General features: G+C 55.6%; 1 protein-coding gene across 1 annotated transcript; it reads right to left on the reverse strand.

The window, feature by feature from the left end:
• Positions 1-1,055: 1,055 nt before the first annotated feature.
• Positions 1,056-7,471, reverse strand: C14H16orf82 (chromosome 14 C16orf82 homolog). The gene is made up of 4 exons (XM_070485395.1): positions 7,412-7,471; positions 4,934-5,436; positions 4,667-4,791; positions 1,056-1,168 (listed from the first exon to the last, which is right to left on the reverse strand). Exons 1-4 carry the CDS (start codon positions 7,469-7,471, stop codon positions 1,056-1,058), a joined length of 801 nt encoding a protein of 266 aa, XP_070341496.1.
• Positions 7,472-13,695: the final 6,224 nt, after the last annotated feature.

Below are 13,695 nucleotides of genomic sequence, written 5' to 3' on the forward strand. Positions count from 1 at the left end.
GCCACTGCTGACTGACAGCTGTCCGTTCTCTGGAGAATCGCTCCAGTGTGGATGGGAGTTATTCCACCCAGGAGGTCATGCTCCGCCTACCCAGGGCATGGGGGCATGAAAATCTCACCCCCTTGGCTGATGGTGGGGCCAGCTCTGAGTTGCAGTTGGTAAGGCAGAGCTCCCCCTGGGTCAGCCTGAGGCCCATCTCCAGCCCCTTCCCTTCCCATCCTGCCTCCGTCCTGCCCTCCTCCTTGGAGCACTCCTCACTAACTCTCACAAGAGCCCCCATCTCAGGCCCTGCTTCTAGGGGCCCCAAGCGCAGACACCTACACCCCCTCCCCGCCTGTGAGGAGCCACGGACTGAGAGTCCAGCTCTTTCTCGCCCAGCAAGCTCCTGGCTCCGAAAGAACCGTAATTGCCAGACTCAATCCGTTTCGCCCGCTGGTTTTAGAGTGAGGGGGAGAGGAGAGGCCAGGAGCTTGAATCCAGCAGAACAGGCACACGGGGTGAAGACAGCATGAAGGATGACCTCCTTCCGGCTGGGCTGGAGGCCTGGGGAGCGCTCGGGAGGAGAGGCCATGGGCTCAGTCAGCGTGTGGGGCCCGCCAGCCGTTCCCGCCTGCCCGCTCCAGGCCTGGTTGAAGTGTGCGGGCACAGTAGTCTGCTGGGCGGGCGGCATTTGTAAGCAGCTCTCTCCCAGCCCAGTTAATAATTCAGGAGCCCGCGCCTGCAGCCAGCCCATCGCTCCAGCCCCGCCTCCCCCCTGAGCGCCAGGCTGGTGGACAGGAAAGGAAAAATCACCTCGTCCGATGGAAAAATGGTCCTCGCTTCAAACGCTTGCTGCATCCTAGCACGGGTGGGAGAGAGCTGGGCCAGACATAGCTGCTGGGCAGACGGTGAGAGAAGGATGGAGCCATCCTGGGGCTCAGGCCTGCACCCTGAGTGGGAGTGAACTTTTGGATCCTGAGCCACATTCGTTTTTGGACAGTGGGCTGTAGTTGCTGGAATGCAGGCTTGAGCACCCAGCTCTCTTCCTCTGATCCAGCCCTTCCTCCTGCACGCACTCATTCATTCATTCGTTCATTCATGTGGCAGTCGTCGATGCCACTGACATGGCAGTGGCCATCGGGGACACAGAGGGGCTGGGGCGTGGCACCCACCCTGGGGGGCCAGAGACCTGTAGCGGGAGACGCTGCACTCAGGGGCCTGAGACAGGAAACAGCTTGCGGGGGATTCTGCGTGCGAGTGCCGCCTGCTGCCTGAGTGTGCTGGGGCCCTGAGTGTCCAAAGCAGAGATGGGAGGATGGGGAGGTGAATGATTAAGATCACGGACTCTGGGCCAGGCTGCCTGGGTTCAAAGCCCAGCCCCGCCCCTAACCTACAGAGAATCAGCCTCTCTCTGCCTCAGTTTCCCCCAGTGTGAAATGGAGTTAACAATGGGAGACTGACACAAACTGCCTCATATCGTGAAGATAGTGAATCAGTAGTTAAAATGAAAAACCAAAACGGTGGCAAATACCAAGTGCTGGCCACTGTCAAGCACAGCTACTCCCAGAAGAGGATGTGGCAGTTTCTTATAAAGTTGAACACACTTACCGTCCCGCCCAGCTGTCCCACTCCTAGTGTTTACCCAAGTGAAACGGGAAACTTCTGTTTGCACGAAAACCTCTACGTAAATGTCTACTAGTGTCTTCATAGTCTCCCCAGACTGGAAACAACCCGAGCGCCTTTCTGCCAGAGAGCTGATGACCGTGGGGCAGGCACTGCTCAGCAGTAAACCCGATCACCGTGCACGGGTCACGGTGCCTCACGTGCAGAGGGAGCAGCGGGCTCAAGAGGCTGCACGTGGCGTGATTCCATGCATGTGACGCTCTGGAAAATGGTGGGGACAGAAAACTGCTCAGTGATTGTGAGGGTGGGAGGAGGGACTGACCACAAAGAGGCACGAGGGGATTTTTGAGGGGTGTTGGAACTACTTGGAATTCTGGGTGTGGTGGTAGATACACAACTGTGTGTGTGTGTTTGTCAAAAATCATGGAACTGTACATTGAAAAGGGTGAATTATACTACATGTGAATGATGCCAGGCAGAGGATACAGCATGTGCAAAGGCCCAGAGGCTTGAAATCAGGTTTGAGATGGTGTGTAGAGGTTGAGGAGGAAGTAGAAGGAGTTGAGGGAGGGAAAACATAGTTAGTCAGTTTGTGGAGAGCCTTGAATGCCATGTCCAATCCTTTGGACAGTGGGAAAGTTTGAAGGTTTTTAAGCAGTCAGGGAATACAAGCAGATTTTTGTTTCAGAAAGCTTGCTCTGTTCTCCGTTTAGGAGCAGAAGCCGTTAGGTGTGTGGGCCTGGTCCTGCCTTCAGAAATGTTTTCATTTGCCCTCTCACCCCACGCCTTTTAAAGAACTTGAATTTGTGACCAACATTTAAAAATCAGGAGATTTTACACAGAATTCTGGATTTTGGCTTCTCTTTAGATGGGATGTATGCTCTCCAGTTTGGGAAAGCCCCTCCCTCCCTTACCTTCTTGGTCCTGGCAGGTGTGTCCGTTTTTGAGCCCAGGGGTTAAAAGTAGATTCGAGAAGAAAGAGATGACGGGCAGCTACTCCCCCAGTCCTGGCTGAACATTACCATCACCTGGGAACTTTAAACACTACTGATGCATGGGCTCAAGCACTGTGGGCGGCCTGGGCATCTGTATTTTTAAATGTCCCCCAGGTGATCTGAATGCAAAGTCTGTGGCCTCCAGACTGAGGGCTCCAGCTTGCAGGGGTCCGATGACGCTGTGCCTACCCCTCTGCTCTGTGTGTCCACCCTTCTCTGAGCTAGGGCAGCAGGGCGCCATCCAAGGAGAGGGCCAGGCAGCTTCCCCAGGACCTGCCTGCAGACAGGGCTCACTGGTCTCTCGTCTGCCTGGGTCGTGGGTGCGCAGGCCCTGCTGAACGACTTGCCTGGAGGAAAGTGGGGGAGAATGTGCTCAAAAGTGACCTTGTGCTTGAAAACGAGGAACCCACCAATCCAGATACATGTTGTCCTCAAACCCAGACCCACTCACTCTCTCCTCAAACCTGCAAAACTGCCTGTGGAACCATCCTGACTCCTAAGCAGAGGCTGCGACTCCATCTTTGTCAAGAACCATTGTCTCCATGTTAGCAGTCACGACCCTTTCTGGGCCTGTGAGTGGGGCGAGGCAGAGCCCACTGTGCCCATTTTACAGAGAGAGGGAGGGAAACAGACATGAGTACCTATTCCTTGCCGTGTACTTCATATCCATTTTCACATAATCCAATTAACCATTCTCTCTATGTATGGATTAGAGGTTATTGTCCCCATTTTCCAGATGAGGAAACTGAGGCTTGGGGGGTTTAAGGATTTTGTAGCGGAGCTGGTATCTGAGCCCTATTCTCTCCACGGTTCTGTAGTGTGTTTGTGGCCCCACTGTCACTGTAACCTTGGCCGGGAATGTGCACACAGATGCAGACACTCGTAGCCTCTCCTGACACCTTTTATTGTCTTTGGTGCCCCCTCAGCTTTCCTTCTGGTTCCCCATGGTGTCTTCATGGCTGTTCTGGCTCTGCCCCTCAGCGGACACACTCACTCCCCCAGGTCTGTGTGGTCAGCCAGGGAGGACTGTATTGTCCTGAGAAGGGGTGGGGCAGAGACTTCAGCCCTCCCACCCACCTAGGGGACATTCACTAAATGGCCCAGAGCTCTCCCACTGCAGCCATTCTCGGCTGGGTTGGTCTCTGTCACCATTAGGCATTCATCATGACACTGTCCTGTGCCAACCATCTCAGCCAAGGATGGTTCCCAGCCTTTCTTGTCTCTCTGCCTCCTCTGAGATCCACATAGAGACTTGAACAGGACGTCATGGAGCAAGGGTGCTCCCCTGATGATGGGGCTCCCTCGACACAGTTGTCATGAGCGTCCTTTCTATATGCTGCTGACCCTTGCGGGCAGCGTGTGTTACAGAGCGTGGTTGGGACAGAGCTCCCCAGGGACATGGCTTCCCACGGATGGTGCTCACTTCAGCTGGCCCTCGCCCTGGACAGTCCCCGCCATGGTTGGTGGTCATTTCTTCTGAGCTCCTCATGGGGTGGTCTTGGTTGTAGATGGTGTTCATCATTTAGGATGGTTTCACCATGGAAGGTCCTAACTTTAGGTGGTTCTTAATAGAGGAGGCACTGGCCGCTGATAACACTTGTCCCCACTGATGGGTTTTGGCACGGGTGATCCCACCACGATGGTTCTCAATACAGATGGTTCCACCATTGATGGACCCCGTCGGGGATGGCAGGACTGGTGCTATTGCCACTGAGCATCTTGACAGAGGGGAACCCAGCATCAATGGATCTTGATCTGGTTCTTCCCAACAATGGTTCTCAGCATAGATGGTCTCATCACTGAGTGCCTATTCTCAGGATACGGGGCCCATTGTCAATAGTTCTTGCTACATGTGACCCTCCTGTTGACAGTTGTTGCTACAGATGTAGCTATCCATTGACAAATTGTGACACGGTCAGAGTGTACTTTTTAAAGGCCTTCCTTACTTGTTTGGGCAAAAACCACTCTGGGTGAAGTCTGGGTTTGCTGGGCCCTCGTGTCTGTGTTTTTCGAGGACCTGGCGGCTGGTGAGTCTCATAAAGGCACGCGTATCTGGGCAGGCGGCTCACCCTTGGCCACCTGGTCGCTGGCTTTCATGTCTCCCCCCGTCTCGTTCTCCTGAAGGCTGGTATTGCTCTTCAGCCCACTTTGCACATTGCCGTCTACCTGGAGGCTCTGGCAGCTGCTGGCCTGGCTGGAGGGCAGGCTGCCCAGGGAGCTGAGCAGCCCACTGCTCACCTGGTGGGTCAGAGCGCTGCTGCCCAGGCTGATGAAACTGATGCCCGTCAGGCTGCTGGCGCTGCTGTCCACACTGCTGCTGGGCAGCCTGCTCTCACTTTTGCCCTCCAGTCTGCGTGGTGCTGTTGGCCTGGCTGGCCAGCCGGCTCTGTAACTGGCTGCGAGAGAAGGTGGCGCACGGCTGGCTGATCTGGGCACCGGCCGCCTGGGTGTTCAGCCTTCTCTTCAGCCGCACGATCCGACGGCTGCCCCTCAAGCTGACCTTGCTGTTCTCTTCGTCCCCCGCGTACCCGCTGCTCAGCCGGCTGACGTTACTGCATTTCTCCAGGCTGCAGCTCGTCACGCTGCTCTCTTTGCTGCGGACACTTCCCAGGTTACCCCTGGAAGCTCTCGGGGGGTCCTGCGTTGCTCTCGCGTCCTGGCACAGTCCCACTGGTGGCTGGGGCTCTAAGCCAGGTGACTGTAGGCTTGGATCTTGGCTCTGGGCATCCCAGGTGAAAGCATCCCCTTTTCTATCCTGGAGGAGAGTAGGGGGCACCTGAATTGGTTTCTCCAGGAGGAGGGGGCCCTGGGAGGCTTCTGAATGTTGGATGTGGCTTGTCTGGGGAGAGAGGCTCAATTTATAGGGCTCTCCTTTAAAGCAGGGTGTTCTGATTGGCTGGCCCGGTTCCCATGGTGATGGGTTCTGTGAGGTGGGCGGGGGTGGGAGGGAGAACAATGCTGTCCTGGCACCAGTTACATCAGTGGCTGGGGCTGGAGTTGGGCAGAAAAGGGGCCCATGGCCATAAGGGGGTTAGACCTGCTTTCTGAGGGGCCTATGGCCTCTGCTTTGCCACCTCCGGAGACCTGGCTGTGCATCCTGGCTGAGCTGCATTTCGTTAGGGCGTCACCTCCTCTTCTGAGCCTCTTGCTCCTTGCTGAGGTGGTCGTAAGGACTGCAGAGAATGTCACACTCAGGAGCTTAACCTAAATTCCTTGCCTGATCGCCACGGCCCCGCCTGGTCAGGCTCCTGTCTCTCTCTTGACCTGGTCCCGGGTCACAGTCTGCCCCTTCCTCACCTTGATGCCCAGCCACGCTGGCCGCTTTCTATTTCTGAGCTCTTACCTGCTGTGGGGCCTTTGCAGTGGCTCTTCCTGCCACCTGGAATCCTCTTCCCTTGGCCCCTGGACCTTCGGGCTTCAGCTCAAGTGTCCCTCAGGAAGCCTTCCCTGGCTTCCCCAAGAAGGTCCCTCTGTTCTCTCCGTCACGTCCTAATTTATGGGCCTGTGGTCTTAATGACAATTTGCAGTTATTTTTATGGATTGGTCCCTTATTGCCGATTCCCTTGCTAGAACGTCAGGGCAGAGGGTTGGATTTCTTGTTCTCTGCTGCTCCCAGCGCCCAGCTGAGTGCCCGGCAGTGGGGGTGCCCGTTAGACACTTACTGAACGGATGGATGCGTGACCGCTCCGGGGTGTGCGTCACAACCATCCAGGGATCTTTTTAAAAGACATGTTTGGGTTTTCTGGGACAGTGGCCCTCTCCCTTGGCTACACATCAGAATCACCTGGGGACACCTGGCCCCACTCCCAGAGATTCTGAGTTAAATGCTCAGGGCGAGGCTTTGGCATCAGAATTTGAAAAAGCTCTCCAGGTGTTTCAGTGCGCACCTGCATTGAGAACCGCCATGCTAGGAGGCTCGGCTCGGCTTCCTGTGCGTCTCTGTAGGTGATTCTGAGTGCAACCCGGATGAAGCAGTATTGCCGAGGAGGACTCCCAGCGTGGCATTTATCAGTTGCTACTTAATAGATGTTCATTGAATGACTGAATGAATTAAGAAGTTCATTGACCCCTAAAGGGTTCATAGGTGGATTTTAAGGACTTTGAGAATCCATTGAAATTGTATGCAGAATTTTCAATTAGCTACATATACGCGTTTTCCCCTAAGGAAAGAGTCATAGCTTTCATCAAATTCTCAAGGGTGTCCATGATCCAAGAAGCATAGAGATTCAGTGCAACTCTTGCCTTCAGGAGATGGCCGGCCCAGTGCGTAGCCTGTCTGTGACTGGCTGGAGAGGGCTGGCTGGCTCTGCTCAGGATGCAGGGTGCGGGGAGAAGGCAAGGCTCCTTGGAGATGAGTCGCTCAGCCCCTTGGCAGTCGTCAGCACTGTCAGTGCTGATTGTCACTGTCATCTTTATTAGGAATTTTCCCCCATGGCCTGGGGCCATTCGATGTCCCTCTGCTGTACTCAGGGGCATTGCTTTTGCTGCGGAAATTCTGAAGTGTCTGGGTAGGGAGGCGCATCTCATAGCCATCTGCCTCCCTGAGCCCACAGCCCTACATTCCCCCCTAGAGAAGGGACAGAGAAGGGACAGACATGGTGGCCTAGTGGTGATGCCAGATGAGGGGGTGTGACGGGACCCGATTGTTGTGGGAAGCAGGGACAAGGTCCATCCCTAGGACGCTAGGAGGGGAGAGGCAGGGTTGGGCATCAGGCAGGTAGGCTGGGGCTCAGGACTGGCTCTGCCCTGCACGAGTACAAAACAGGGCAGGTGCCCCAGTGCTGGGCATGAACGGTGAGCCCCCTGGGACTCACCTCACTGCCCTCCGCATCCCAGGCACATTGCTCCCTGGGCCCGAGGACTGGAGCGAACATGCGGGTGCTCGTCCAGAACAAATGGCAGAGACCATGCAGGACCAGAGCGCCCTTCCTCTCTAGCACATGTAACCCTGTGGATACAGTGAGGCCACGTGAACGGCCGTGGCTCGGCGCAGCATGCTTCTTCTGGAAGTCTCTCCTGGTCACTCCGGGAGTCTGGGTCAGGAGTCGCATGTGAGCTCCTGTTCTTTGGGTCCAGCCTTCTCGTTCCTGCCTGCACCTGAGAAGCCACTGAGGGTGGTGCCCTTATCTTGTCCTTGCCCAGGCTGGGTGTCAGACCAGAGCGGCCCTGCCCAGATGCTGTTTCCTGGCACCCTCAAGAGATGCAGGTGCGCAAGGGTGAGCAGAGCAGCACCTTCGGAGCTTGCGAGCCCAGAGCCACGGCAGGCCTGGGGAGAGGTGGGAGGAGGTGGTCTCTCTGCCGGGCTCCTTTCTCATCCTGGCGACCACGCACTAGGCTGCCTTTCTGGTTTCCGGTGTCTGTTGCTGTTTTCCCCCCGAACACTTCTCTCACCCAAACCCACATTCTGGTCTCTTTCTCCTGATTCCCTCTCCCTCATGTATTTTGGTTGCTTCATACAGATAACTGGTGGCCCCAGGACCTCAGCCTGACTGCACGTCCCAGTCAAGGCTCGGGCAGGAAACCTGGTTACAAACACATCATCTGTGTGTCCTGGAGATTGGGGTCTACCCTTCCCTGGGGTGACAGAGACAAAGCCATGTGTTCATGGAACCATCTCATTTCTCTCCTGGGCCTGCAGGAAAAGTACATTCCCAGCCCCCTTGCATCTAGGTGGGGCCAAGAGAACGTGGGCAGAAGGGATGTTCAGCAGTCTAGGCCTGGGGTGTAAACACCTTCAGTGCATGGTTCTCTTTCTTCCCTTTCTGCAGGGAACTTGGAAGCCAGGCCCCGAAGATGGCAGAGTCTGGGTCCCTGAGTGACTGTGTGGAGAAGTGCCTCACCTGCCACCAAATGTGTCTGTAATGTCAGCGAGCAGTGAGCTGTTTCTGTACTGAGCCACCAAGAGTCGGGGTTTGTCTGCGGCCACAGCAGAGTCTACTCCACACCAACTAATGTGCCACGTGCCTGGACATTCCAACGTGTTTCCCTGGCTGAGCTTTATCTCCGAAGGTTTCTGCACTGCATTCTGGGGCTGCCTTTCTGCCCCACATCTACCCTAGGAATTCAGCATCAAAGTCCCCTGGTGGGGAGGCTGTGCTTTCTCACATGATGAGAATGGGAAGCAATGTGACCCAAGAGAGATTCACAGCCCGGAACACGGCCCAGCAGCCTTGGGCCTCAACCCGAACGCTGATCCCTAACATTCCAGGAGAAAACCCTGCGTAAGTGAGGCATCAGTCCTCGGAGCGTGACACCTCATAACCACTCCTAACTCACTGAGGGGTTTTTCTTCTTTTCATACACTCATCCAAGAAATGTTTCCTTAGCTCGGGTTCCTTCTTTCCTTCCACAAATGCTGAGTACCCGCTCTATGTCAGGCAGCATGTCAGCCCTGCCCTCATAGATGGAGAGAAAGTGTAGAGTATCTGTTGTGTGATAATAAATATAGGAGGAAAAGAAAGCAGGGACAAAGGGTGTGTGGGTGCACGTGTCTGTACGTGTGTAGGAACGCATTGGCCACTGTCCCTCAGTTGGAGTGAGCTCACACAAGGAGAAGAGGCCACAGAGGGAGCCCCTGGTAAGGGCTTTGATTTTACTGCACGTGAGCTGGGAGCCGTTGGAGAGTTTTCAGCAGAGGAGGGGAGTTTGAACAGGCTGCTGTGCGGGGAGCAGTCTGAGGCGGCAAGTGTGGAGCAGGGCCTCGCTGGGGCTGGAGCAGTCATCTGGGGGATGGGTGGGGGCGGCCTGGACCGGGAGCTGCAGCGGAGGTAGACAGCAGGGGTTGGATTCTGGGTGTATTTTGAACGCGGGGCTGAAGGTTTGCGGGTCAGTTGGATGTGGGGGTGAGAGGAAGGGAGGGGTCAGGGCCAGCTGTGGGGTTCAGGAATCTCACAGTCAGAGGCTGGGTGGCCTTTTAGGACCAGCACAGCCTCCTCCTGAGTGGTGGGGTGGTGCCTCCCTGGTAATGGGTGAGACAAGGGGCAGAGCCCAGTGGCTAAGGAGTCAGATGGACGTGGGTTCGAGCCTCGGCTTCCCTGCTTTGGAATCGCGCTTAACCAAACCACAAATCAGTAGTGGGGATGAAATGCTCCATGGACGTTCACTGAGAATAAATAACCGCCAGGGTCCTGTCAGAGCCCAGAGAGACAGCCGTGAGGAAGGCCAATGAGTCCCTCCTTCGCACACCTCACAGTCGAGAACAGGGACACACGGACCATGGACAAACTTCAGACAGTGAGAAGTGCTGGGGGAACAGAGCGGGAAGATGGACACCGCAGCGCTCCACAGTGTCATTGCTCCTCTCCATCTGGGGGCTCCGGCCAGAGGAAGGGCTTCAGACTCTGGTGTGCCGTGGTTCAAATGCTGTGTCCACTATCCGAGTGACACTGTGACCAACTTAACCTCTGAACCTCACTCCCCGACCTGAGAAATGGAGCAATAACGTCGGTAACACCGCTCCCTGGGAGATGCCCTGAGGATCGACAGGAGACAGCCAGGGCAGGTCTGTCTGAGTACACACGTGAGTGTGTATGTTTATATACGTGGGTACACGCATAGACGTGTGTATAAATATGACTACATACATAAGACCATGTGTATATACATATGTGAGTGTATATGTGTATTTATGAATGCGTATATAAGTATATATGAACACACACGAGAACTCATATGCATGCACATGAGAACACCTAAGCATATCTGCAGGAATACACAAGGATACATATATGCACATACACTTGTTTTAAAACCACAGAACCCCCTGGCCCTCAGCCTCACCCCTGGGGCTCTGCTCTCCCCCGAGCTCTCCACTCAGAGTGCTCTTACCTGGGGCCCTCCCCCGCGACCCTCTGAGGGAAGCCTTTCTCTCTTCCAGAGGCCCCATCATCTGGCCCCATCCTGGTGAGGGCCTGTGTTTGTTCCCTGTAGAGCATTCCTGAGCGCCTACCGTGTGCTCGCTGGGTGGTGTGGCGAGTGCTCTGCTACGGGACGGATCCCTGTGCGTGTCACAGACCTCCCTGCCCTGGAGTGGGAGCGGGAGCTGGTGGGGGAGGTGGGGGGTGGGAGGGGGGCCGTACATGGAGGGCCAGCTGCGTGGCGGGCACGGTGCTGGATGCTGGCATGCGTATCTCATTTAATCTCGTTTCATCCTCTGTCTGCCCCAAAGCCCAGGCTTCTGAATACCTGACTGAGCTGCCAGGCGGGGCTTGCCATGGGGGTGGCAAGAAGCTTTCTCGTGGGCCAAGAGCAGTGCGTACCTCCCTACTCAGGTGCACTTGGCATTGGAGCGTGAACAGGTGGACTCTCGGGGTGGACCTGGGTCCTTGGAAGCAGGACCTGGGACTCTGTACCTTCTCTAGGGATCAAGGCAAAGGGAACCAGCTCAGCCATGGCCTAGAGGGGCGATCTGTCCAGGGAGAAAGGTCCTTCTTCTGCTGGTAGTCACATGATGGATTTTCCACCACTTTAAAAAAAAAAAAGGGAACAATAGATTAAACATCCATCATGTGCTCATCACTCAAGAAATGAGACATTACTGATATACCCCAAACCCATTTACCCCTCCCCATGGCGGTCCTCCCCATGGCGGTCCTGAGTCGGATGCTCATCATGAATCAGACGTGTATCTTTATACTTGGAGTATGAAAGGATGCAACCCTAACCACTGTGGAACTGTTTTGCACACTATTGATCTTGATGTAAATGGCATTCTTTCTATGTCCTTCTACAACTTGCTCGTGTTCAACACTACACTTGTGAGATTCATCTGAGCGGCTATGTGTGGCTCAAGTTCATTTTCACGACTGTCGAGATTCGTATGGAGGAACATCCTAATTTGTCCATTCTACTGATGAACATTTAGGCTATTTGTCTCTATTCCCCTGCAATCAACATTCCTTTAAGTGTCTCTTTCGCATGACATTTCCCCTGAGGGTTTCTGAGATGGCTCCTCCCAAACAGAAGATGAAAACTTCAACATGGTTTAATTGCGCATAACGTAGGCAGCAGATACTGCTCCCCAGCCCTTGGGCCTCATCTTCCATCCGAATGTTTCCACGAGGGCCAGCTTAGGCATGAGATGAACCACAGGGCTATCTGTTGCCAGCATTATTTCATCACAGAACATTCCAGAATGCTCAGCTTTAAGTGTAGATGAGGTCACAAAGTGACCCACCTGAGTGGGGTGAGGGATGGGGGCGCAGGAACTGGGAGGAGGCTAGGGGGGCTGGAAGGGGGTGAGCCTCTCTGAGGGCTGAGGGCCACCAAGGAGGCACCCGCTCCTGCTCAGGGCTCATCACGCAGCTTCCTGTGACTATGGCAAAATAATTCTCTCGTGTTCTTCACTGTGGACTCCATGGGTGAAGGATGGGGACGGGGAGGAAGGAAGGAGCAGAAAGCTGCCTGAGGAGTGGTGGCGATGAGAATTCCTAGATCAAGCACAAGAACTGTGGAGCAAAGTAACTAAGCACTGGGTATAAGAAGTCAGATGTGTGAGTTCAAATCCAGGGTCTGCCACTTATCAGCTGTGTGCTCTTGGGCAAGTTACCTAACTCTCTGTCTCAGTTTGGGTTTCCCCAAAAGCAGCTTTAAGGCATGGACTTGGGTTCTGGGAGCTTGTCTGGGAGGCGGTCCCAAGAAGCCCAGTGAAGGGATGGGCAGCAAGACAGAGAGGGAAGAAGGGCCACCAAAGGGGGGTTATGGGGGATGTGGCAGGTCGGCTCCAGGCTCAGTGCTGCTGGGGCCTCTCAGAGGCTGTGTGGAACACACCTCAGGGGCTTGGATGCTTTGCTACTGGCTCCTGTCCCCCTCCAGGGCATCTACTGCACTTTGAGTTTCTCCTGAACTCAGCTGAGCAAGTTTCTGTGGCGCCAGAGAAAGCCCGGAGGCGGAGGGGCGAAGGGGAGGCCCCTGCAGTGCTTGGGTGAGAAGCCATCGGTGCTCCACACCTGAGGCCCGCCTGGAGGGACCGTCAGGAGGACATGGCGGGGCATCAGTGTGGTTGGCTCGAGTTGCCTGTCTGCAGATGGGGAGAGTGATTGTTCTGGTTTGTAGTGAGGATTCCCTGAGGCCGGGCCAGGCATACAGTAAGTACTCAATAAGCGCTAAGTGTCAGGGTCGGCCTTGTGCTCCCCCAGGGTTGTGGTAGGACCTGCTGGAAGAAATGGAAGCTCTGAGAGAGGACGTAAATAGACCCCGGACACGAAACTAGGTGTCTGGGCCATGATTTGGACCGGAAGGCCCTCTCGGAGAGCGCTCCTGGGGCCTCAAGCTGCAGGGCCGAGAGCCGGTAAACCCTCCGGAGGGCCGCGGGGGGCCGTTTGCCTCGGCCTTCCAAGGGTCGGTCCATGTGAGGCAAGCTGGACTCATTCCTTTCGGGAGTGGCTCAAATGAGAGCGTAGAGTTATATCTCACCAAGGTGCCGAGTCTCGAGGCTGGAAGGATGTTAAATGGCTGTTGGACGGGATTCTGGTGGTGGGGTAGGGTGCCAGGGCACTGGAACCTTTGGAGAACAGCCCTTGCTTATTAAGTCCCAAGTTACGGAGGGGAAACCTGAGGCTCCGGGAGCAGAAAGAGCTCTCCTAAGGCTGTGCGTAAGCAGCAGAGCTGGGATTTGACCCCTGTCTTCTGACGCGGGTCCCGTCTGGCTCTGAGGGGCACCGGGAATGACAGGTTTGCAGATGGGGACAGTGGTTCTCAGCGGGGAGGCACCGCCTGGACCGTGAAGCGAGTGGGTGGCAGAGCTTGAGAAGAGGCCACTTGTGTCCTGGAAGGGCGTGGGTGTGGAGGGTGTAGGAGCTGGATGCTCAGAGAGATGGGAATGGGAGCTCGGTGGAAGCAGGACCCAGAGGGCCCCAGTGGACTTCACACCCAAACACACAGGACGTGTGGCTCCAAGCGCCCTAGATGCCGGAGCCTCAGTTTTACCTTTTGTAAAGGGAGGCAACACTGTCAACTCAGCTTCCTCCCTGGGCTTTTTGGGTGCCGGTGGGGAGCTCCCCGCAACTCACGGGGGAGAAAACATCGCCAGGGGGCGGTTAACCATCATGCGGTCCTCAGACCGGCCCTGGTTGCCTGCCCTGAAGCTCCCGGGCGCTTC

This window comes from Equus asinus, chromosome 14 (genome assembly GCF_041296235.1).
Source record: "Equus asinus isolate D_3611 breed Donkey chromosome 14, EquAss-T2T_v2, whole genome shotgun sequence".
Lineage (NCBI taxonomy): Eukaryota > Metazoa > Chordata > Mammalia > Perissodactyla > Equidae > Equus > Equus asinus.

What these genes read in the sequence shown, in the direction of transcription:
- C14H16orf82 (XM_070485395.1), bottom strand. Translation starts at nt 7,471, where the DNA reads ATGTTCGCTCCAGTCCTCGGGCCCAGGGAGCAATGTGCCTGGGATGCG. An exon ending in GGGATGCGGAGGGCAGTGAG is followed by an intron (nt 5,437 to 7,411) that starts GTGAGTCCCAGG and finishes CTCTCTCCCCAG; the next exon opens with ACAAGCCACATCCAACATTC. An exon ending in ACGCAGACTGGAGGGCAAAA is followed by an intron (nt 4,792 to 4,933) that starts GTGAGAGCAGGC and finishes CCTGCCCTCCAG; the next exon opens with CCAGGCCAGCAGCTGCCAGA.